Here is a 25671-nt window from a genome sequence, read left to right on the forward strand (position 1 = left end):
AATTAGTCTTTAAAAGCATAAATTTTAGTTTTCAGGTAAAGGACACTGTAAGGATTTTAAACTCATGCAAATTAAAGGTAACCTACTAGAATATTTCCTAACTGAAATGGGGAGTGGGAAATGTGATCTCCAGGATGAAGCAGATACGTGGGAGAGGCATCTCTGCAAACACACACATCCCTCAGGGGCAGCACATCTGGTCCCACAGCTCGGGCGCTGTAATCAGCACCAGGGCTGGGACACAAATGCTAATCTAACACTTGAAACCAGTTTTCTGACCTGTTTTCCAGGACTCCATACCCAGCTGCACAAGGCACGATTTGCTGTTGTACCTCACATAGAAAAAGCCCCTTTAAAACTGCTAAAGATTCTTTTTAAAATAGGAGATAGAACCCACAAAGCAGCTGGATGTGTGCAGGACCTGCACAGGTGCCCAGCTCAGGGCAGAACTTTCTGGTGCTGCAGTTAGGTAAATTAACTGACAAGTGCCTGCATGCCATTAGCATTTCCTTAAAATTCCTTGGCATTATTCAAAAACCCAGTTAGAGCTCAACTGCTAAATCATTCATTGGCTTAAGGTCTGCCCCTGCATTTTTGTAAGGTAAAACAAAGGACTCCTCCCACAAGGAACTCAGAGGATGGTAAACAACTTTCAGTTCTGGACCCTAAAACTCAACCATAGGCTGCTGGCATTGGAGAAGATTAGGATGTTTGCAAGATTTGCAAAGCTGGGAAATGTAAAACATGATGGGAAATGCAAAAGATGAGGCAGTGCAGAAACCCAGAGGATCGAGTTTAACCTCAATCCAAAAGGAGTCTGAAATCTGTCCTTAAAGCACCTCAGAGCCAGGAGCCCCTGAGGCACTCAGTGAGGCTGCAGGAACAGCAGATTTTGATGAACATTTCTGTTATCTAATAACCCAGGAGCCCAAAATCAGTCAGTTCTCAGGTGACATTTTAATAAAAGTGGAATTGTACTGTATTCCCAGAAGATTTAAGCACACATTTGTTTCTCTCATTGAACTGAGACCTGGACAGAGAGGGGTGCTGGATCCTCTGCAGTGTCTGATGCAATTCAGCTCCAGTCAGCATTTCCCCGTTTGTCCCCCAGCCTGTCCCGAGGAAATGCCTGGGATGCACATGTCCCTTCCCCACCAATGTGACTCAGGAGTGTCACCCCGACATATTCACATTGCTTTTATTTAGGTCTTCTGCCAACAGTTACAGGGTAACAGACATTTGGGACTGCAAGTCGAAGTTGCAAGCAAAAATCAGGACCAAGGCAAAAAAAAAAATCCACAAAGGCAATTAAATCAAATCCAATATAAATACAATTATCTGGAGCTCTTTAATCATACTGCTTTCTTTAATAAAGAGGTGGTTAGGATCTTACAGTATTTTCTTTTGGCCTAATCCAAGGATTTTGTTACTCTTCACCAGTCTTAATTCCACACATACAAAAAAAAAAACTGATATTCAACCTTTAAAATATAAGCCATATTTTCTTAATAAAATAAGTTTTGTGCTGCTGCTTGTTTAGTAAGTACTGTACATCAAGTGTTCACGGCTATTTAACAAATGGACCATACAGAGTTCAAGCTAGAGCAAAAAAAACCCACAAGAAAAATAACAACCCAAATGGAGCATCCTGTAAACACCCTATGTACAGTCCCACACTTGCTCATAGAAAGGAGGTACGAAAGGGGCTGGAAATCAAACACAAAAGCACTGGAGTCCTGGAAATTTTCTTTCACAACTATTGAAGTGCAAATCACTCAGGCAAGATATGAATTTCACTTGTTTATTGCTCTCCTGCTGTCTGGCTTCCCTTCCTGAAACAATCACATTCTTTTATTTCACACTGATTTTCCAAGAAGAAAACCTTCCGCGAGGCAACGCTGGATGCTTTGAGACATCGTGTGCGATCCCAGAACACCCCGACCGCCCTGGAAGCTGCGGGGAGAGGGCAGAGCAGCCCTCCCACCCCGTCCTGCTCAGATATGAGATAAGGGAAACAATTCTACAGGTAAATGAAAGCTACTCCTCTTCCCACAGAGCTGCATGCACTCGGCAACGCTTCCAGGCGCAGGTGGAACTCGAGAAGGCAGAGCTGATCGGGGTGCCCGTGTGGGGTTTGGGGCTAACTACAGATCCTGATATGTACCTGGGGTAACACCTATCCGCTACAGGCAGCAAAACGCACCTCAACATGCAGCTACTCGTTTGCATCTCAGACAAGAGAGGGGGAGAAATGCCGATGCCGGAGCGCGGAGAGGGTACGGTGCATAGTCCGGTATAGAAAACATGCGGGTCACTCCAACCTCTCTAAACTTCTTCAAAGTGGAAACAGGGTTTAAAGGGCACAGCAGCTACTGAGTTTGGCTTTTTTGTTTATCCAAAACCATGAAAACCCAACGCAGAGGGTGAAATAAGGGCAGAACACGATCTGCAAGTCAACAGCTGAGAGTTTCAGAAGCTGTGAAGCTTTTGTGTAGTTAAAATTGCTGTTAAAAGTAGGTGCTACATCAGCAAGTCTTCATTCATAGTTTTCTATGAACAGCCACCTTACAAATGAGTGCAAATCTTAAAGGTCCATTTTACATTTCAAGTCTCAAGGTTAAAAAAAATTGTTACAGAGCAACAAGCTGTTTCTGTAAATGCCCACACTATCTCTTTTCAAATGGTTAAAAATGGCACGTGCTATGCCACAGCTACTAAAAGACATTTCAGAATTCTAGACCCAACTAAAACACTAAAATTAAAACGAGGAACCAAAATACCTTTGCCCCTCACTGCAGAGCAGCAGCCAGGCGCGTTCCGGTGTAATGCTGGTGAACAAACTGATTTGCAGAGAGAACCTTGACCTTGACCCCGATTTTATTCTTAATGAGGAGCTTTCTAACACCAGGTGAGCGGGAACAGCCCCTCTGAGATTGTTTTGCTTTCAATGAACGTAAGTCAGAGTTCGGAGGATGAGATGGAGGTGCTGATTGGTGTCACTATGCAGGCACTTGTGTAGAGGAATGTAGGCTTCTCATGTTGACACTTAGTGTTGATGTGTTCCCTACGCTCTAAAAGCCTTCCTAAGAGTTCCCTACCTACTGACCACGGATAGGTCCTGGTCTCCTCCCCGTCACCTTGAGGATATACAGCAGTGGAGGTTGACACAAGGTGCAAAGGAGGATATGAACCAAACAGTGTGGTCTTGAGGAAAACAGGACTGTGCTAAACGTAGGATCTTCACCAAACGTGACATCAGTGGGCTCAGCACTTAGTTTGCATAGCATAGTGATGTTGTCACTGTTCACAAACACGTTGCCCCAAAAGAAAACGGGAAGAGTGAATTCCCGGGGTTAGGACAGCTCAATGGGCCAACATGACCGGTGTGGTTTTCATGAAGGCAAGGCAAGTTTCAACGTCAGAAAGTACAAACCAAAGAGGTGGAGATGTGCTTCTGTCCGCGCGCGGGCCAGGGGCAGCGCTCGCGTGGGGCCGCCTGGGAAACGCGTTGGGCAGGAAAATGATACCAGAGCTCTTCCCCTCAGAACGTGGCAGGAGCGTGCGCCTCGTTTGTCTCTTGAAGGAAGCGCTGTGAACACTTTCATAGAAAAAAACCCAGATAATGTGCCCGGATGATATTGGTACTGAGCTGCCACCACGGCCTCGCCACCGTGCGTACGGTCACTGTGCAGCAAAACGGGTCTGAAAAGCAGTGACCAGGTTCCTGTGGGGAAAAAGGCTGTTTTCCTGGTACAAGCACAAATCAGGAGTTTCCCACCTGACAACAACAGGGATTTCATCATTCTAAGGAACAATCTGGTGTGCTTTCAGAACAAAAACCCTGGGCATGAGAGCAGTGATACCATGACACAAAGAGCAGCAAAACCTAGCAGCAGAGAGGGTGAGAGCCTGGAGGTGCTGGAGGTGGGGATGTGGTAGATGGGAAAGCAGCTGGCCTGGGCAGACATGTGCCAAATGCACACTGGCATGGGCTCTGTGGAGCACCCAGCACTGCACAGGCTGCAGCACTCATCAAACAGAAATGTTGGAGAGCTGTGCTGTGAGTACACAGCCTCAGGAAGGATGGGGATGTAAACTCTGAGAATGTTAATGACTTGTGGATTTTGGCAACAGACTCAATATCGTATAAAAATAATGTTTAGTAAAAAAATCCCGGTGTCCATCATAAAAATTAGGGGGGAGGGGGAATAAAAGAAAGAAAAACATGGATAGCGCTTTCTGTCCTAATGGGATGGAGATGCCCCCATTTGTCAGAAACAGTTTTAAATAACAAGTAGTACATTGGAAACAAAAATGGGTCAGCAGCCATTAAACGTGTCCTGTATGAAAGTGCACATCTTTCAATGGGGTTTAACCACCGTGAGGTCGTGATCTGACACAAACTGCAACTGAGGACCATAGAAATTAACTCCTTCCGATGGAAATATGGACCACCATCAAGACAAGATTACTAGTTTCCTTACAAGATTAAAAACATTGAAATTTTGCAGCATCATAGTAAGGCACTCACCCATGGAAAAGTCTGTGACTGTTGCTTTGAGCAGCAGCAGCTGACTAGCTTGTAACATGAGGAAGACAGTTTTCAGTTCTGAGCTAAGTGCTAGGGTGCCTTACATTATCCGGGGGGAATTACTCGGGGGTGGGGAACTGTTAGTGTTACAATTCTCCTATAAACTAGTTGGTTTGTTTTTGTTTTTTTTTCCCCTCAACCCATTAAAGCATCTCATAATCTAAAATATTAGTTTTATAAATCTAGTCTTCTGTTTTAAGGCTCTAAAAATCCCCTCCCCCAACCCCCACAAAAAATACCTACCAGCGCCTGGTGGGCAACGGAGGACCAAAGCCGCCAGTTCACAGTCAGGAGTCTCTAGTATTGCATCTTAAAAATGAAAACCTGCTTCCGCCTCCCGGGAGTTTTATCCCTTCCCTTGAATGCCTTCATGTGTTTGGTCAGGTCAAAATTTTGCAAAGCCAGAAAAAATTAAAAAAATAATCATCATCGTCATCAGTCTCTTCCAATCCTACAAAGGTGTTGGATCGTTCTGTCCCATGGTGCTGGTCTCCTGCCTCAAGTCGACACTGCCTGCCCTGCAGTGATTTCTCATTGGAAAAAAAAACAAGGTGTCCCAATGCTTCCTTTTTTGTATGGCTCCTACAAATCTGAAAGCTTTCTTGAGTGAGGTAACAAAAGTTAGGCTTTCAAGCAAAGTACATGGTACGTAAAGTGTCCTGATGAACCTGCACAGCCTTCGCCAAGGCCTGGGGGTCTCTGCCGTTGCTCTGTCCAGATATATGGCTGCCCTCGCCACTGAAAATCAAGGAAATCACTGTATAGTTATTTCATATTTTCCTCTCAGGAACACTGAGAAACTCCCCTGGAGATAGGGATTAGCTGAGTGCTGGCAGCACAGAAAGCCACCTCACTGCAGTGCACAGGGATGCTGTGCATGCTGGTCACCATGCCTGTACTGCAGATTCCAGCACCTTGAGGCAGCTGGAAACGCTCAGACACCCCAGGAATGCTCCCACAAGCCTGGGATGAGCTTAGGGTAGAATTTAACCCTCCTTTATCCCCGTTCCCCCTGTGCTGAGCCTTAAGAGGATGCAGCTACAAGCAGGTCTTCCCCTAGAAACGCTCTGCTGCAGCACTCTCAGACACAGGCACTTTCAAACATCAAGATCCCCTTCCCATGCCTGGCTCTGCCCTCCCAGAGCCACAGCTGTGCCCCTCACCTGTCGTGCTCCTTATCCACGAGGTGGTACCGTGCCCGGAACGCCACCAGCCGGGCGTAATAGGCCGGGGCAGGGATGGAGACGGAGCGGGTGCAGCGCACGTAGGTGTGGCACAGCTGGTACGTGAGGATCTGCAGCTCGTCCGCCGTGAACCGGTTGTCATCCCACAGCACGTAGTAGTGGGACGGCCGGCTGGTGCCCTGGGAAGGAGAGGGCCAGTGTGAGAGATGCTGCTGGCACCTGGATGCAGCTGCCTCACATCCCCATCAGCTCCTCCCTGAGCTAAATGATCTGTGAGCCAGCCTAGGCAGGAGGGATGCCTGTGCTTCCCTGCTGTGAGAACCCTACACGGCAGGGAGGCAGGAAAGCCTTTAGCACTGAGGTGCAAAGCAGCACTAATGCTGCTGCCTGGTGCCTGTTCCCTCTGTGCCACACAGCCCACTGCATCCCCCAGTGCATCCCCACCAGCCCAGACCAGCTCCTGCTGTCTGTGCAGGAGAGAAGCTCCCTTCTGGAAGCAGCTGCAGATTACACGAGTGCAGTTTTTCCAGCCCGGTTTCTGACTAATCTTGGCTGCCTGCAGCCAGGCAGCTGCAGAGCAGGCAGGGACGGCTGGCCTGGCTCTCCCGCCCACGGGCAGACAGCAGGTCCCTGCTGATGAGCGGGCGCCCCGGCGAGCCCGGCACGCTCAGACACCAGCTGACAAGCTGCTGAATTGGCTGCTCTGATGGAGGAAAATCTCTTAGGAGAGACCCTTGGCTCCAGGAGAGAAACCGAGTACGTGCCACACAATGCAGTAGCGGCACAGACCCTGCACCTGCTTGCCAAACCACCGCAGTGGCAGCTCAGATCCAACTATCGTCAAATCCTGGCTGTTGACAGGGCCGGGACAAATGCATGAGGACAATCTGCAACAGCAGCCAAAAACCCAGCAGCATCCCAAGAGCCAGTGTTGGAGCACAGTACCTGAATGCCTGCATGACTGCACAGGTAGAAGTCAAACTCAAAGGGGTGGGTGATGTTGGTATCCACTGTTGTTCCTGCTGGGATGTTCCCACTCTTTCCAATCTGCAGGGAATAGAAAGAGATCCAAGCACTGCAGAGTTTGGTTATTTCCAGTTGCCAAGAGCAGTGTCTTTAACACAGCTGCCCTGTCCCAGGACCATGGTAGAGGGTGCCCATCTCCCTTTGAGATGTAGAGATAGTCTCCAAGTGCCTATTCAGAGGGGACAGAAGCAGCTCATCCTACTCTGCTCCCTGCACAAATAGGCCTGCTGGCATTTTTTGCAGGCATCAACACCAGGCATGACACAGCCAACAGCATGGGAAAGAGAGCAGCAGAGTAAGGGCTGGGCAGGGGCCCATCCTACTACAGAGATGAGGAAAATGCCAGGGATCTCTGTAGAGCATGTGCAGGAGTCTCTGCCACAAGATACTGGGGGTTTTATATCCTGATGAAAAACTGTCCTTAGTTCCCAAGATTAAGTCTTCCTGCTTGTGTGGAGCAGTCTGGTTAGACTCAATCTGAACATTAAATTCAGATGAAATCTAGGAACAGTGACAGCAATCAATGTTTCTACACAGCACACATGAACAAGCTGTGAGCAAGCAAGGGGTTATTTAGACTGTCACATCAGCAACTCCAGCTATCACCAAAACAACAGATGTTTTCAAGCTGACAGAGGCTATTTCAAGAGTCACCAGGATCATCAGCACCCAGTAACTCATAATAACAGCAAACAGCTGGCTGGGCTTCTAGAAGCAGACTAATCCATGTGGCTGTAGGAGTCCACTGAGCAGCACGTTTCATTCAGAACAAGCTCTCCCTGCCAGCGGTGAGATTTCCCCTCGGAAAGCCAGGGCTGGCTCTTCCATCAGACAGGGATGAATCAGCCGCCTCCAGCCCTGGCAGCCTGCAGCACTCACCCTCTCGTTCTTGTCTGCACAGAAGAGACGGGTGTGATGCCTCTTCTGGACGACGATGTAGGTGATGCCAGGCTGGTAATCCTTTTCCAGTTTGATGCAGGCGTCTCGGATTGCCAGCAGCTCATAGTGAAGGATCTGGAGAGACAAGGGCACACAGAATGAGGGGACACAGCAGCACAAGGGCACACAGAATGAGGGGACACAGCAGCACCCAGCTGTCCCTGAGCACCCTAAGGAACCCCATGGGAGCTGGTGCAGCCCCGCTGGCCAACGGGGATCTGAGGGTTCCTCACCTGTGGGAGCTGCCCCTCAGGAACACCATCACGGTAGAAGATGATCCTGGTGGGTTTGAAGCGTGTGGATTTGTAGAACTGGATGAGGAGCTCCCTCACCATGTAGGACAAGTCCTCGATGATCTCCTGGCGAGGACGCTGCACGCGCACCGTGGCACAGTACCGGCTCGGGTGGGCGTCCATGCTGCCCACAACCTGCAGCGACAGACAGACAGACAGACAGGCCATGTCTTACACCAGGAAGGGGGTGTGGGACATTGCCAGCTTCCACCTGCTTCCCACACAAACAAACAGAGCACCTGAACTCACAGATCAGATGGGACAGCAAATACTTTACAGGCAATCAGTGCCCAAAAGGGACATCCCTGGTCACAGCCACATCCTGATGTCACACTCTGCCATGCCCTTTTAAACGTTTGTGGGGATTTCCAGTGAGACAACTTTGGTGGGTGCCACTGAATGCTGTGGCTGTGGGGCACTGCTGCTGCTCTGCCCTTGCTTCACTTCTCCTGCCTGGCAGTGACAGGGAGTGGGGCTGCCCCAGACAGCCACGGGCTGCCCAAGGACGTGGAAGGTCGAGTCACTGTATGGCAGCCATTGAGCAGGGAGTTCCCACTGCAGTGCAGGCAGACCTCAGACACGTCAGAGCAACAGCTCAGGGGCAGCTGGGCTTGGCTGTGACACAGGGCTGAGGGCACAGTGTGAATCAAGGGCTGGCCCATGTTGGGGAACAGACACCCAGCTGCCTCGTTCCCCACACTCAGCAGTGACTGTGCAGTGTGCCCCACGTTCCTTGAGCAGAGGGGAAGCACCACAGACTCCACATCCTGAGCAGTGTGAATCTGCTGCCCCTGCCCTCCCCTACACTTTCATTTTCACTTTGCAAACAGCTCTGGGGTTGGGGCTCCCCCACTAGAACCAATATGTACAATAGAAACTGTTTCTTTAGTTTCAGCCACAGACCCACTGCTATTGTCCAACCAGCAACACACCAAGGACACGGTCAAGTTACTTCAAAGGCTCTTCCCTTCTCCTCCCCTGCAGCTTCAAAAAAGCTTTCACAAAAATTAACAAAAAAGCCCCAGTGGTCCTGCACAAACCACAAAAGATATTTTCAGAGGGGAAGCTCTGCCGCCAGGAAACAGACTGTTCTGTCCCACCCACACCTACAGCAAACAGCCCAAAGCCTTTCCCAACCCCTTCTAATTAAGAAAAAAACACTCCTCCAAAGCCGCATTTGCATGCCAAGGAAAACCTGAGCTGTGAGTCCTGGAAAGTTAAGAACTTAATAGGAAAATGCTGACGTGCTTATCCTGCATGGCAACGAGCACAGGGCATTGTCTCCCAGCCCAACACAGGGCACAAGCTGTCCCTGGCCCTGCTGGCACCAAGCAGCACTTTGCTCCATGGATGCTCATTTTTAATTTGAGAAAAAGGCAAATCCTCCTGCACAAAGGGCTCAGCAGCCCAGTCACCCCAGTTTCCTCCATGTCCCAAACCCCAGCTCTCCAGCAGAGGGAAGGTCCCTGAAGGGCTGCAGCTGGATAAGGATGCTCCAGAATGACTCTATGCAGCACCAAGCTCCTGGCACTGTCAGGGCCATGCTCGGGGCCAGCACACCACGAGCCCCATCTGCTGGCAGCTGCCAGTCTCCCTGCAGCTCCCAGAAACTGCAGCTTCTCTGCATGGAGAGGTAGGAAGGGATTGGGAGAAAACTTCCCAGGACTCTGATAAAATCACCTGACAGGGTACAGGCCCACCCTGAGAAGTGTCATCATGGGGGCAGCAGTAACACATGGACACGTGAATCTCGTTCCAGCTCCTGCATCCTGCAGGGTTTTGGGGACCAAGCTGTGAACTTACAGCTGTTATGGAGGGTTTCTTCCCATCTCCTGCTGGCGGGTGAGTGACATCAGCTCCGAGGAAGATCACTGGCTGCTGAAAGACGGCAGAGCTGGTGGGAGAGGAGAGAAAACAAGTAGTGAGTTTTTGGGGCCATCTCCGGGTGATGTACAACCCAATGGAGATGAGCAGATGATATCAAGGATATCTCCTGATCTCCAACTCTGGCCTGGACACATCAACACCTCATTATCAACAAGGTGAAACAAGTTACAAACCCCCATTTCAAAGAGCTGCTTTGTGAAGGCCCCCTCTTCACCATGTAAACCAGGCAGGCAGCACCATAAAGGACCAGGGGTACAACCCCAAACTATGAGAGGCAGTGGCCATACGAACCGCTGGTGAGGCACAAGGATGTTGTTGATCCCGCCAAGCTTGACGTTGATCTTGAGGCAGAGGTTGGAAAGGGTCTGTGGGGAGGTTTTCACCACATTCTTGACCTGGACACACTGTGTGGCCATTCCCAGGAGAGTGTCCCCAACACGCTTCACTTCGGCTGTGGGCAGAGGAAGCAGGTGAGCACAAGGCAATTAATCAGTGTCGCTGTCTCGGCTGTTTTATGGCCTGGAAAGGCTCGGGATGGCCTTGGGCAGCCCGCACTCCAAAGGACGAAAAGAGTCTTCAGGTTTTTTTCTCAGTCTTCAGTGTTTATTAGTTTTTTATCTAAAAGATTTTCTCTTGGCCCGACAGAGGTCTGCACGGCAAGCCAGCCATGAGCACACTGAGAGCCCCCGGGGCAGTCACTTATCTTTATACTCAAAACTACGTATAAGATATTTACCTATTTTCCCCAATACCTTTCACCCTTATTGACAAGTGCACTTTTAGCAAGAACCAATCCCAAAGTGCCACCATCACCACAGAAGATGGAGGTTAAGAAGAAGAAGAAGAAGGACAGGACACGCCCCAATTCCTCCATCTTACTTCTCTAGACCCCCCTGTACAGAAATTCTAAACCCTGTGTTTCACACTACAATTAACCTATCCCTTCACCATTTATCCCAGTGAAATCCTCCCATCCTCATACAGGTGTCGTCTCCTATGCAGGATCAAAGTCCAGCCACCAGACACTTCTGGCGACATTCCAGGACCTCCGAGCCCCCCAAGGGTGGTCTCGGTGACTCTGCACATCAGTCCTGAGGTGCTGAGATCCCACAAATCAGCCCTGCACCACTTCCAGCAGCACCCTCAGGAATGGGGAGAGACAGCCCTGCAGGAGCCAGCCCTGCTGAGCCAGCCCACAGCCCCTCTCTGTGCTGGCCCCAGACTCACCATACACCGGCGTCTTCCCTGGCAGGATGACAATGATGAGCTGCAGCCCTGAATAGGTGTTCTTGAGGTGTCGGAACATGGGCTCCACGCTGTCTGCACCCTGGGCGTACTTGCAGAAGCAGGGCTGGCCCTGGATGGGCATCCCGGCGTCCTTGGAGATCTTGCGCAGCTGGTCTGTGAAGTTCCTGTGTTGGGAGGAGAAGCTGTGAGCCCTGAGCCCTCCTGCACACCAGCTGTGCCACTGAGCCCCACAGCTGAGTGCTGCAGCGCAGCACAGAGACAGGGACACCAGCTCTATGGCACCCAGCACATGCATGGCACAGGAAACACAAGATCAGCACATGACAGGGCTGAACTGTCCCCTCTCAGTGCCCTCTCACCCATGTACTGACTCTTCCTAATGCAATGGAGCTGAGCCCTTCTCCCTGAGGAAGCTGGAGCAGCAGGGAACAAACCTGCTGCCTGCAACAGCTGATTTCCAGGTGACTGCAAAGCTGATGCCAGCCTGCACTTACCACAACTCAGCGACACTCTGGATTTTGGGAATGCCAAGGATTTGATGCCATGAGAGCCAGAGGGAACTCAGAGCTCACAGCTCTGCTGCAAAGGGATCATGGGATGAGTGCAGTGTTGCTCCCTTCTGCACTCAGGTACTGCAGACATGAACACTTGGAGCTCTTCCAAACCCCAAACACCGACCATGCCAAACGCACAAAGCGCTGACCTCAACGCATCCACTCTCAGTCAGGAGAAACCTAAGGCCTCAGAAGAATCCAAAAACAAAGTGACCATTTCCCTAAATCAAATAAACTGTTCCTGCTCTGTGTCACTTTGCTAGAGAAACATATTCTCTAAACCACCGAAGCTTTTCAGAAAGCCCAAAATTTCTCTGTAATAACCCATGGGAAGTCAGGATGCTTCCTACATTAATTACATAATTTCAGATTATTGGGAAAACTTTTAATCCTCAGAACCCCTTCTCTCTGCAGAGAATCAGACTAGAAGAGTTCAATACAGCTTTAAAGCTGGCAGTTTCATCTCCCAATACTGCAGCTCCCTGATGCAAAGAGTAGATTGAGGAGAGCCTGACTGACAGCTCACAGGTACTCACTCCAACCTGGCAGCTTTGTGATGGCTTAAGGACCAGCTGCAGCTGGGATAAACAGGCTCTCTGGATAAAGCAAAAGCAACAGTAACTGGACACCCCACATCAGACTGGTACCAAAAGCAGTGGTAATGCCAGATCCCCAGTCCCCAGCTGTGAGCAGCAGTGTGGCTCTGCAGCCACGGCCCCTCTGCCTTCCCCCTCCCACATGGGCTGCCCCTTTCCTTACTTCAGCACCTCCTCTCGACACTGCTTCTGCGGGGCAAAGCAGGCAATGGCCCAGACTTTGATCTCAATGCCGTTGTAGAACTGCTTCCCTCGCATGTCCCACACGCCCTGGTTGGGAGTTGCAATGGCCCGGTTCTGCAAGGCAAACAGAGGGTCAGAGCACAGCCACAGCCTGCCTGGCCCCTCAGCCCCAGAGCCCTGCATGGCCTGGGGCTGTGCTCCCTGTCCCAGTGCTGGAGCTGGAGCTGACTCCCTGGCAATGGGCACAGCCTCAGCTCCTCAGCAGTGAGAGAAAGTTCACCCGAGCTGCCCTATGCTGAGCACCCCTCTCCTCCTCATCTCATCACCAATGACTCTTGGCTACAACTTTCAGAACATATTGCAAAAAACTCAAAGTCAAGGCACTTTGATAAAACATTCCAGCTCAGAAGCAGTGTTTCCAGGTGTGGACAGCATCTCCCTGCACAGTGCAGCCCAGCCCAGGCAGCCCCACTTACCCGGCCTCCATACTGTAGGATGGGAGCTGGCAGGACCCGCCCTGTCACCTCTGTCATATCATCCTTCACCTTGATCCCAAACTCCTGAATGTATGGATCCAGGTTGTAGCTGGCATTCTTCATCTGCAGAGGGAAGGAAGGGCCATGGGAGGGAGTAGGACCAACTGCTGCATCCCAGGCAGCTGCAGCTGGCCAGGAAACATGGACACCTGAACCCTGTTCTCCACACAGCTGCAGGTGGAGCACCTCTGACAGGAGAGGCCAAGCAGATCAACACTGAGACCCAAATCCTCTCCTGCAAACTAATCCATGGAGACCTGATTTTGAAACACGCTAACCAATGCAACTAACAGCACAGTCTGCTCCTGAGATTTAAGACTTCAACACGATGGTTCAGACTGGCAAGAAACTTATCAAGAGCCCCAGAAGGAATACCAAATGTCCCTGGCTTCAAAATCCCAGATGTAATGTTTGGGGAACAACAGCCCCGTTAACCAGGGGCCAGGCACAGAGTTCCTGTACTGCAGCCCCAGCACACACAGCCCCACATACACCACAGCCAGGGATGTGTCTTTAATCTGTTTCCCATTTTTAGTTCCAGCTCCCTTTGGATCAGGCTCCATCAATGCAAGGGCCTGAATTTGCTGCATGTGCATTTGTGTGGTCTCTCTGAGCCAGGCTCACCTGTGCCACTGTGCATTACATACACACAGGCACCACTGCACAGGGATTCAGTGGGAAGAGGGGGATAAAACCCCACCATTAACCTCACCAACACCTCCTCAGCAGGTCACAGCTCTCCACCACAGAGCAGCTGAGGAGCAGGACCATGGCAAAGTCCACCAGGGACACGATGCCATAACCTGCCATTGCTGCCAAGCCCCAACCCTGCCTCCCCAGGACTTGTGTCACATACCAGTCTGCTGATTTCCTCCTGCCTGTCTGGGGCAGACCTGGCTGTTGCTTTTATCATGGTTGAGGTTTGATTGTCCGTGAGCTTCTTGATGCATCTCTGGCCTGCCACGATGTTACACACCTGTACAGGGAGGGGACAGACAGCAGCCGTGTGTTGGGGACAGGTAAGACACGAGGGGACCACAGCTGAGCACAGCTCCAAACCACAGGTGCCAACACTCACCTCCAAGGGAAGGTACGTGTGTTTCTGTTCCTGGCCAACCTGGAGACAGGGCAGGTGAGGGTATTTCAGCTGCAGGTTGTATTTCTGCTTGAAGTACTGAGCCACTGTGCACTCCACTGTCTGACCACTCTCCAGCTGCAGGGGGAACCTGGCAGAGGCAGGACACAAGGCATGCACCTACTCAGAACAGACACTTCAGACCTCAGGCACTATGTACTGTGGCTGGGAAAAGGGAGCTGCCAGGCTCCCACCCTGAGCTGCCATGCAACAAAATAAAGCATCAGGGCAGATGTTTATTGCAGGACCTGCCACACATGCCATGGTTGGGCACAAAAGTACAACACTGGCACTCAGAAGGGCCTCTGTGCCTGGTGTCCTCTCTGGGAGCTGAACTGAGCTCCAGGGAAAGGCTAACTGGCCTCTCCAGGTACTGGACAGCACTTGCAGGGTGGGCAGAGGGAGGCAGGAAGGGAACATTTCCCTTCAGAAACAGGGGAAAAAATCAAACTTCCTGGCTGCAGGGCTGAGAGGTGCCATGACACAGTTGGAGTGCAATACCCATCCTCAGACAGCAAGAGCTACTCCCAGCCTCATAAAAAGCTCCATGAAAATGCAGAATTGACCTGATATTCTGCACAAAACCAAAATTACAGGAGAGCCAGGCTGACTACATCAGTGAGGTGCCACATTCCTCCTGCGCTCGCCAAGCCCCAAAGCTGTGACCCACGGATGCTGATGCGCAGGAGACACCGAGGGGTGCCCAGGCTCAGCCTGCTCCCAGGCACACACAAAAAATTCCAAGGCAGACACTCGTGTTAGCCCCTGAAAAGTCTCTGCTCAGGCAGTGAGTATTTTAAGAATGAAGAAAACCAAACCCGGAGGTAAAAAGTAGGACAATTCCTGGCATGTCAGCTCCCGCCCGCCGCCGCGCTCTGCCTGCCAGACACAGCATCCTCTGAGCTCCCATCTCCCTGCATCCCACTCCACACATGGCTGCAGAGCCCCACACACGTCTCCTTTTGCCATCAAAGACTGGAGCTTCCTGTTCAGCTCTCCCTAACGACACCAGCAGCTGTTAGCATGGAGAGCAGCGAGGATTTTTCCAAGGGCATCTGCCCACCCGCCTTACGTCTGGTGGCTGGCTGGCCGTCGGGTAACGTTACACACGCGGTATTTCCTCTTCATCTGCCCACAGTGGGTCACCTCCACCTTCAGACCTGATGTGAGACAGGGAGACACAGCACAGTCATGGTGTAGATGGGAGCAATTTCCCTTTGTTCCTTCTCCAGGACACTGTCAACAGCTTCCTTAACTAATTTTCTGCTTGCAGATACCTCAACAATAGCATGAGGGAGGTAGTGGTGCCCCAGAAGACATTTAAAATGTAGCCCCACCTCGCTGCAGGGGCTGGGTGGGACACAAACCACTGCCAGTGTCAGGGGACAGGTTCCAGAGCTCTCTGGGGGCTCTACCTTTGATCTCCTTGGTGAAACGCACTCTCTGTGAGTCCGTCAGGGGCTTGGGCTGCTCGTCGATGTTCCGGATGTCCAGCACCTCACACATGAACTCAATCACAGGCTGGGCTTTGTAGAAGGCAGTGGCCGACACTGTGGGACAGACATCACAATGTGTCTCTGCTCCCAACCAGCCTTCCCAAATACACCCAGCCCTCCCACTGCAGCTCCCCAGCAGGAGAAATAACGTCACCATCGATGTTGAGCATCATCTTCCACATGGCAGGCCGCACTGACTGGTGGAAGCCGAACCAGACCTCCCTGCCCCCTCCCAGGGGGTGGTAGTAGCCTTCAGGGGGGGAGAAGAAGGAGCGGCCGACGGGAGTGTACCTGTGAACCAGGGAACCTGTGAATACCTGGGAACCTGTGAACATGTCAATGGCACACACTGGGCCCACAGCAGCACCCACAGATCCCTGAGCTGGCACTAACCCTGCCAGCTGCATCACTCCCTCTATTTCTTTTACAGGAGCACCCAAGGACACGGCTGGCACAGCTGCCTCCTCCAATGACTGTCAAGGCCAGTCCCAGCCACAGCAGCCTGCCAAAGGCAGCAGTCTCCTCCCCTCCCTGGCACAGCCCCACTGTCCCTCAGTGCAGGTACCTCATGGAAGCCAGGTGCCTCATGGCAACATCCAAAGCCTGGACAGACTCCAGTGGGACGGGGATCTGCCCGCTGACCAGGGCCTCGTGCAGCATGCGCCAGCTCACGATGGCCATCCATTTGATAGAGACTTTAAATATCCTGTCCTTGCCTTCCCCTGGGATCGTCACCTCAAAGTCAACCTGCATGCAGGAGGGAAGGGACAGTGACCATGGCATCCCTGCAGGGATGAGGTGAGGTTGTTTTCTGCTGGTCTTTCCCAGGCAGGAGGGAGGTCACAGTGCCCACATGGGGCTCGCTGCCCCTCTTACCCGCTCGTTGCCAATGGGTAAGGCTGTGACAGTGTAGATGTTCTTCTTCCCATCATAGACTGGTTTTCGGTCACCAAAGATCTGTGGTTTGAAGTGCTGCACCATGTACTCCACGACTTCCCTATGCAGGCAAGATAGAGGAGCAGGAGGAGAGAAGGGAGAGGTTTATGTTGTCACTTTCTTTACAGCCTGATACCTTCTGCAATCTGTCCAGTCCACCCCAGCCTCTCTCCCTAGGGCAACTGAGACCTGTGGGGCAGGAAAGCCCCTGGACAAGCAGATATGTGCCTTGTCCCACAGCTCTGCCATTGGCTTTGGCAGAAGGAGTGTTCATGGCACTGGGGGGAAGAAGGAGTGTACATGGCACAGGGGAACACACAGTGGCTGGAGCTGCCTCAGTGTGACTCACTGCTGAAAGCACAGGCAGTATCTGCTCGCTGGCCTTTGGGGCACAGAGCTCCCCAGGCTGCAGGGGCAGGAGGGGACAGGCGGGGAAGAGCACATCAAAAAGAAAAACAAAGAAAACTACATGATGGCCTGAGGTCTGGGCTTGCTATTTTTAAATCAGGGATTGTTGCCAAAATAGCACAGCTGCTTTGGAGCAGCAGGGACTGTGCTGAGGCTCCAGACCCCTGATGCTCCCAGGCCAGGAAGCAGCACTGGCTGCACAAACGTGGCTGGGGGGTCCAGCCACCTGTGGGCATCATGCAGTGCCATGACCCCCCTGCCACTGCTGTGACCCCTGCCATAATGGTCACCCTAATGGCTTCTACTGCAAAGACAGAGACAGGCACTTATAAAGTCTCCACTAGGAAACCAGAAGCAGGGAACAAGTGCCAAACCTCTAATACTTGCCTTACCTGTTGACTCTGCGTGGACATTTATCGGGTTTGATATCCACTTCATAATGATACACATCGATCTTGGGAATGTCCACTTCAAAGTAGTTGGCCAGGAGCTTGATGGGCTTGCCAACGGTTCCTATCCCAGGCCGACGTGGTGCTTGGAACACCTGCTGCAAGGGGGGCAGGTATGCGCCTGCAGCTGTGGGAGGGAGCACAGGTCAGCAGGGCTGCCAGGGACCCCGTACTCAGACAGACAGACAGACAGATCTCAGAGTCACAGCGCTCTCCATCACCACATCCTGAACTGGAAGGTGTCCCATTACCCCTCCTCCTGGCAGGAGGTGGCAGTGGCAGAATTCAGAGCAGCGCACCAGGAAGCAGCTTCCCCGGGCACCATCTGGGGAGCACTGGTGCCAGCCAAGCTGCTGAAGGGCAGTGCCAGGCACAGGGGCCCCATCAACTCCCTTGGCACAGGCTCCAGCACTGCCACCTGCTATGGGAGAGCAGCACCAGCTCCATCACCACGGTGCCCTTTCCAAGGGGATGCAGTTCCCTGGATACTCTGTCAGCAGGGACATACAGACACATGTGTTTCCCCTTCATTCCCCAGCAAATTCCAACTCACGAGAAACAGGAAATGCATTATTCCATCTGCACTACACAACTGTTGAACTGCTGGGTTTTGCACAAAAAAAAACCCCAAAACAATTCCAAACCAATCCCAAATCCCCACTTGAAGCAGTGTGGGGACCTGTAAAGAGGGAAATACCAGTTTTTCCACAATTCCCATTACACAGACTCACTTATCAAGTTTGGGAGATGCAGGATGGCACCAGCACATGGCTACATGACTGAGCTGCATTTGTAAATCAACAGCACCCTCAGACTCAAATATATCTGAAAATATTGCCAAGGAATTATTCCACCCCGCTGCTCCCTGAGGTGATGAGCTCTGCCCTTCCTGCCCCATTCCCACTTTGCCCATCTCCACCCCTCCCAGTCTGCACCTTCTATTTGTTCCTCAAACCCCGTGATGTCCGAGCCAGCTGGGCCAGTGCAGGGATCAGTGTGGGGGTACTTGGAGAGCTCCATCTGCACAGCCAACTGTCCACACCGGCCCACAGACAGCACCCAGCTCCAATTCCAGCTCCTGAACACATGGTGCTTTTAGCACCCCTTTCTCCCATCTACTTTCTTTTTAAATCCAAATTTTCATTCCAGGCTAAAAATACCAGAAGCAGAAAAACAACAGAGCAGCAAACTAAGCTTCAAATTTGCCTTTTACTTTTGCACCCAAACTTTGCAAGACTTTTCCTGCCTATGGAAGGCCCCCTGTGCTGCAGGACACTGAGGGCATAGGAAAACTCTTGTGAGCATCCAGGGGCTGAACTGCTGGATTCAGAAGTTAATTCTCCAAAGCCAACCTCTGCTCCTGCTTCTGTGCAGCAACAGGAGCTAAAACACCCAAAATCTGCTGGGAGCCCCAAGTCAGGGCTCACCTGGGCCCAGAACCTCCTCAGACAAAGCAGCACAGGACTTGGAGCAAGGTGGGGATCCCTGAGTCCACCATGGGGCTCAGACCCTGCAGGCACCCAGAGCTGCCCCAGGACAGGGTGAGTGCCAGCCGCCCCCAGAAAACATCTGCACTGCACTTCGGAAGAAGCTCGTTTGAAGGAACTGATTTTCAGATGAGCTGCTCCCGGTATAAGTCATGTCTCCACATGATTAACATTTCTTGGCAGTGGCCAGCTCCCTGGCTGCAAGCTGATGCATTTTTATATCATGGCTCACAAGCAAAGAGGTATTTGCCAGTGCTGCTGGAGCCTCCAAGTCCCTGAGTTTGAGTGAGGAACCAGACCGCCCACCTGCAAGATCTGTCAGGGGACAGCAGCTCTCTGCTGCCTTTCCTGCAGCCACATCAAGGCCAGCACCCACAGCTCCTCCTCCTCCTCTGGATCATCTCACCCCTCAGACAATCCTGGCAGCCGTGTGTGAGCAGGACCACACGCAACTCCCTGTGCCCGTGGTGACCCCACAGATGCAGGGAACACAGGGCAGTGGCCACAGTTTGACAGCTGCTCGGTGGCACTTGGGTGCTCAAGAAGAGCTGAAGCCAGTTTGGGGCTGGCAGGAGTTGCAAAGGTGTGACCAATTCACCCCACAGCAATCCCACACTTGGCACTGCCTCAGTCACTCCCAGACTAAGGCTTATCCATGCAAACCCTTTTGCCAGAGCATCCCCAGATGCCTCATGAACACAACACCCCGCAATTAGGCTCATGAATCATAGCTGAAGGAAGGAGCCAGCCTCCAGCAACAAAAAGTTGGCTCAGAATTTTGATTGGACAGAGAAGATAAAGCAAACACAGGGTAAGATAAACGGGCAGAGTGGCCAGAGGGAGCAGCACCTGATGGCACAGGAGATGCTCTGCAAAGACCAGGGCAGGACCATGACCAGCATCGAGGATAGGCAAGTTCACCCCTGGGCTGACTCACAGAGTTTTATTTTGGTGACCACAACACCCAGTCCCTGAATGTTGACAAGCCAAAGCAGCTGCCCAGGCAGCACCTCCAGCATGAGAGCCAGGCTCTCACCCAGCCTTGGCTGCTTCAGCCCAGGTGGGAGAGACCCCAAAACCTTTTGCTGAACATGCAGGCTTGGCTCATCCTTTCCCATACTACATTCCTGCCCTGGAGCACTCAGGGTCCCTCCATGATTTGCCTCAGTGAAAGCCACCCTTCTCCTGGCTCGGAGGATGCTGCCAGGGAATCCCGGATGGACATCTCGGACAGACATCTCGGACAGACATCTCGGACAGACATCTCGACTGCCATCCCCAGGCACCTCATGCCTGAAGCGGGCTCAGGCAGCAGCAAAGGAGCCAGCAAGAAGAAGCCTCGTTAAAAAGCTACCCAAAGTGCATGGAAACAGGGGGGCTCCAGCACGCAGTGGGGCTCCTGCATGGGGGGGCTGGCTCCTGCATACCTCGACTCTCCATGGCGAAGCCGCACAGGCTCCCACTTTGTCATGTAAATGCGGGCGCCGGGGCCGGGGGCTGCAGGGCGAGTGTTGTTCCTGCAGCACAATGCGGCCAGTGAGCGGGATGAAATCCGCTGCCATTAGAAATTCCGCGGCCCGGGAGGAATCACAGACTTTCGCACACAAAGCCGTGCCCTGGGGACGCGCCGGCGGCGGAGCATCGACGCCCTTGCACCGGGTACCGCGGGCAGAGACGGCGGCGAGGGCAGAGCCACCGAAGTGAGAGCAACTTTGAGGTAATTAGCGCTGGAATACGCTTTGTTTCTGTTATTTATTGTAACAGCTGGGGAACACGACCCGCTTCCCAACAGCTGCCTGCGCCGGGCGAAGCCGCCGGTGGGACGGCATGAAATTACCATGTCATTGAAATCCTCTCCAGCGCCGCATTCAGCCGAGGGGCCGCGGGAACGGGGCCCAGACAAAAGGGAGTTTTATTGCGGCGGCGGCGGGTCCGTGCCGGGCCCTGTCCGCACACCCACCCGCCAAAATACAGCCGGGAATCACGGAGGTGCGGACACAACAAATGCCACCGGACACGCAGCGCGGCCCATCCTCACCCTGAGACATCTCCATCCTAAACCACCCCAGAATCCCCCCGGGAAATGAAATCCCTGCCGGGGAGCAAAGCAAGGGGCAGCACCAGTGGGAAAGGCAGCTGCTGGGGAGGATGAGCAATTGGCATTCCCGATCTCCAGGCTCGACAGCTTCAAAACCACTGGCTCTAAGGAGACCAACACCATTCCACGCAGCCCAGACTTCAAACAGCCCCATCTGAGCTCTGCCAAGCCAGACATCGCCGCCTGTTCCTCCCGAGTGACCTCAGCACTGCCAGGGTCACGCAGCTGTGAGTTCTTTCTGGTTTGACACCAAACTGAGTTTCAGCAGGTGATGCACACACGGGACAGAGGCTCCATCTGCAGCCATCAGAGCTCAGCATTAAACCTGTCTGTGCACCAGAGCCTGGCGGCTGAGGGCACAGCTGAGCTGCCCAAGCTCTGGTTCAGCCCTGCTCTGGGATGGCTACATGCAAAAAATGAGCCAAAATGGGCTCTAACAGTTTTACTACAAGACTGACATCTGAAAGCTGCTGAGTTCTTCATATCCTCACACCAAACACTGCAAAGGACACTGCTGTGCTTCCCACTGGAAATCACAGATGACACCCTAAAGTGCAAGCTATAAACCTGCCTGGCCGAATGGGCGTCCCTGCACCCTGGGACATGCAGTCCCACAGGCTGAGCCGAGCAAGAGGGTGAAGCTGCAGGTGCTACAACAGAGCCCAAGGAACAGCAGCAAGAGGGGTGCCAACCCCATCACACCCGCACACAGGGGCTGTACTCCAGCTGCTCTGGCTCTGGAGAGCAGCATGGTGATGCCAGTGGTGTGGTGATGCCAGCGGTGTGGGGATGCCAGCAGGGTGGTGCTGGCGGTGTGGACACAGCTCAATCATGAGCTGACCCGTGAGGGCTCTGCCAAGCTGGGCTCAGCTGTCCAGCAGCTCTCTTTCCCATCCCTCTCACGGGTTTGAGAAGCACCGGCACAGCAAGTGCCAGCACCCCTGCTGAGCACACCGGGTGACTCTGCTCGGTGACCCTGGGGTCCCCGCTAATGCTGTCTGGGCCGGGCGGAGGCTGAGACGCCCTGCCCAGCCCTGCGGGGTCTCCTGCAGCTCCTGCACTGCCCAGGCAGCAGCCAGGGACGCGCAGAGCCGAGAGCCGCAGACAAAGGCGGCCCCCAGTGCCGGAGGGACAGGACAAAAGCGACGCCGGCTCCTCTCTGCGTCCCACCACAGCCCTGCAGTGCCACCGGCTCCCGGAGCGGAGGCTGAACCCGCCCGTGGCTCTGCACACATCACCCTGCCCCAGGAGCAGCTTCTCTGCCTGATTTGGCTTCCTCCTCGCGTCTGCCATCTTAATAACTTGTCTGTGTTTTGTTCTTCCCAGGGTTTAGGGAGAGGCTGCAAAGAGTGTTTAGAGATAAACCATCCGTGCTGTGTCTCCAGGCAAGGTGCTTCTCCCGGCTTTGTTTTTCAGCCTAATCCCGTCCCAGAACCAGGCAAACGCAATTTCGTGTTTCCTGAAGATAAAGAGCCCCAACAGACGGAGCAGCTTTGGGGTTTTTGCAAGGTTCAGCACAGGAAGACAACGGTTGAGATTAACAGCCTTTAGGAAGTTCACAAGGGATAAACTAAAAGTTGTGGGAAAATAAGTTTAGTTTTTAAAACCACTGCATGTGTGTGCTTCCCCAAGTGCTGTCCTGGGTTTTCCTGCTGCCTTTCCAAGCATCTCCCTGTTGGACACATCCAGGCACATGCCAGTTTCTGCTTTATTGCCCTGATAAGCCACAGCATCATCAGAGCTCACATGCAAGGCTCAGGGTCTGGCACAAGCAAAGGGGTTCCACAGCAGGGCAGGATTCACAGCAGCTCTGACAACATGGGGTTCATGAGTCCCCTCCCAAGGGGTGGGAGCAGATATCCCCCAGCCAAATTTGGGGACAGAAGGGGAAACTCCCAAAGGTGCAACAGCAGAGCCGTGCTCCCAGTGCAGCCCTCACAACCCAAACCTGTCCACCAAGTGCATCCCCATCGCAACACAAGAGAATATTTTAAAGCCTTAAGAGCATCATTTCAGGCTGGGGTAGGAGGGTGCCTGGCAGCGTTATCTGCGTGGCCCTCAGGCGGCAGTGCTGCTATCGCCCCAAGGCGCTGGCAAAGCCTGTGGTGCCGCCAAATCACAGCTTCCAGAGGCCATAAATCAGCCCAAACACAAAGCACTCAGCAGCCAGAAGCTACGGCAGACACAGGGAGATTTCTGTGTCACACTTTAAGTAAACATCGTAAGAAAGGACTGAAGTTTACAAACACTCAGCAGATTTATGTCAAAATCTCACCCGGCTGATGGGTTATGGAGGGTGGCAAATGCACCAGCACAAGAGAGAGGTGGCAGGGCAGTGACTGCCGATCCCCGTGCCTTGTCCCTTGGAAGGGCAGCAGCTCCCCATCCCCATCGCCCCGTGCCTCAGCAGGGCAGTGACCCGCGTCTCCATCACCCCATCCTTCCCTCTGCCTTATTTCAGACACCAAAATCCTTCTGCGACTCAGCAGCGCAAGTTGGCGATGCTCAGGCCAGGCACAGGAGCGAGCAGCAGCTGATGCTACGGCCTAGGGAACAGCTCCCCAAACCCCCGCGGAGCTGCCCGGCACCAAGGGCACTGCCAGCTGCTCCCGTGCCCAGCCGGGGGGCGGAGGTTGGGGCAGGGGACACGGGGGTACAGGGTGGCTCTGGAGCTCGGCCGCCGGGGCCAGGCTCAGCCCCGGCTCCGCGCATGCCCTGGCACGGGCAGGGGAGACGCTTCGTGCTGTCACGGCACACGGCGTCGCCGGCCTCCCGCCAGCTGCAGCCGGCGCCCGCTCCCTGAGCTCGGGGAATGGGGAGCTGGGGCATGAAATGAGAGCTGGGGAGGGGGGGAATGGCAGGGAAGGGGGTGGAATGGCAGCCGGGGGGATGGGAGATAGGGGGAATGGAATGGGAGCTGGGGGAAAGGCTGGAAAGCTGGGGGGATGCTGCCGCTGCTTTGTGCAGAACAGGCCCCTTGAGCAGGGCTCGCTCCGAGCTCTGGGGACCTGCGGCTGGACGTGACCCCGGCCCTGTGTCCCCTCCTGCGAGGTTTCTGCGGGTCCCTCCATCGGCCCTTGCCCAGCGCCCACAGCGCTGCTGCTCTCGCGGCACCCGGGGGACGCGCCGGCCCCGCAGCCCCCCCGCAGCCCCGCTGCTCAGAGCCGCGCGCTCCGACACCCGCCGATCCCCGGCATCGCCCCCGCACATCCCGCGCCGCCGCCACATCCATCGCCGCCCGCCGCGGTCCTCTCCGCACACCCCTACACCGCGCTCCCCGCCCCGGTCCCCACCCGGTACAGGCCCCCTGGCCCCCGCCGCACACCCGCCCCCCGTTCCACCGGCCTCATCCCTTTCGCCCCCCGCCGCCCTCCCGGCGCTCCCCGGCGCGCAGCGCTCCGACCTCCCCATCCCCGCCGGCGGTACCTGCTCCCGAGGGTCCCGCTTCCATCCCATCCACGCGGGCGCCGCTCCGAGCCGGGGGCCGGGGCAGGGCCGTGCCGGGGGCCGGGGCCGGGCAGGGCCGGGGCCGGTGCCGCAGCCGCCTCACGCCCCTCACGCCGCGCGCACGCGCCGCCGCCGCCCGGCCCCGCGCGCAACAAAGGCGGCGCCCGCCGGCCCCGCCGCCATCTTGGGGCCCGCGGGGACCGGGGGGGACCGGGGGGAACCGGGGGGCTCCGCTCGGGACAGCGGGGGATGCCCAGCCGCGGCCTCGCTGCAGCCGGGGAGCGGCGGAGCGCTGTCCGCCCGCCGGCGCTCGGGCACCCTGCTGCGCCGTTGCCACAAATATTTATTTCGTGGGTTTATTTCGTGGTTTTCCCTTTTTTTTTTTTTTTTTGACTTTTTTTTCTTTGGCCGGGCCGCGGAGGAAGGGCCAGTTCTTGTATTGACCGCTGTACGGTCATTCTTGAAGTGCCCTGAGTCTCGCCAGGCAGGAATTCCCCGTGGCCCTGCTCCATCTAAATGCACAGAACCAGGCAGAGCATCCCTTTTCCATCCTGTTTGCCACCACGTCCCAGACCTGTCCTTCCCAGGAAGCACAAATCCCCACCCTGTGCCTTGACTTTGTCAATAGCATCATAAACCCCAGGAGCATCACTCCCACAACGAGCCCAGGTGTGTCTTCCTGGCTGGCCCATTCCAGGAATTGAGGCTGTCAAAGCATTCCCACTCCTGCTGTTGTCCCAAAGCATGAGCAGCTCCTGCTGTCCCGAGGGAGTGGCTGGAGCAGGATCCAGCTGGGATTTTGGAATTGGAGCTGCCCAGACAGCAAAGCTGTGGCACAGAATCCCACACATCACTCAGCTCTGGGCTCCTGAGGTTTGGTCTTTACATCGTGTTTGGAAGACACCAGGATGAGCAAACCTTGGGGCTTGAGCTCCTCAGGTTTCCCTGAGCTGAGCAGCCTCAGGATCTGCCCTGCAAACGGAACTGACACCTAACGTGGGGCTGCAGAAGGTGCCGGGCATTTCAGACAATCCTGTCCCGCTTTCAGTCACAGCTCCCACGCTCCGGCCTCCTCCAAAAGCTTTTCCCGTCCTTCCTGCAGTATTTATAGTGCAGTGCAGCTGGCTGAGGACACAAACCCTCACCTCACATAGAGAAGATGAAGCAGCCAACAGCTC

The 25671-nt window shown here is 53.9% G+C and overlaps 1 protein-coding gene across 1 annotated transcript; it reads right to left on the reverse strand.

The window, feature by feature from the left end:
• Positions 1–1171: 1171 nt before the first annotated feature.
• Positions 1172–24556, reverse strand: LOC128948059 (protein argonaute-1). The gene is made up of 19 exons (XM_054292627.1): positions 24473–24556; positions 17405–17588; positions 16545–16665; positions 16234–16415; positions 15823–15959; positions 15588–15722; positions 15245–15332; positions 14116–14263; positions 13894–14013; positions 12978–13100; positions 12482–12615; positions 11148–11332; positions 10212–10371; positions 9837–9927; positions 7974–8168; positions 7681–7815; positions 6721–6822; positions 5755–5954; positions 1172–5329 (listed from the first exon to the last, which is right to left on the reverse strand). Exons 1-19 carry the CDS (start codon positions 24495–24497, stop codon positions 5221–5223), a joined length of 2574 nt encoding a protein of 857 aa, XP_054148602.1. The 5' UTR covers positions 24498–24556; the 3' UTR covers positions 1172–5220.
• Positions 24557–25671: the final 1115 nt, after the last annotated feature.

This window comes from Melozone crissalis, unplaced genomic scaffold (assembly GCF_028551555.1).
Source record: "Melozone crissalis strain CALT ecotype California unplaced genomic scaffold, PUWL_Pcris_2 ptg000111l_1, whole genome shotgun sequence".
NCBI lineage: Eukaryota > Metazoa > Chordata > Aves > Passeriformes > Passerellidae > Melozone > Melozone crissalis.

Coding starts and splice junctions, on each gene's coding strand:
- LOC128948059 (XM_054292627.1), bottom strand. CDS start 24,497: ATGGAAGCGGGACCCTCGGGAGCAG. Junction 15,333..15,587: donor TTTCACCAAGGAGATCAAAG/GTAGAGCCCCCA, acceptor GTCTCACATCAG/GTCTGAAGGTGGAGGTGACC. Junction 8,169..9,836: donor AGAAACCCTCCATAACAGCT/GTAAGTTCACAG, acceptor CTGTCGCTGCAG/GTTGTGGGCAGCATGGACGC.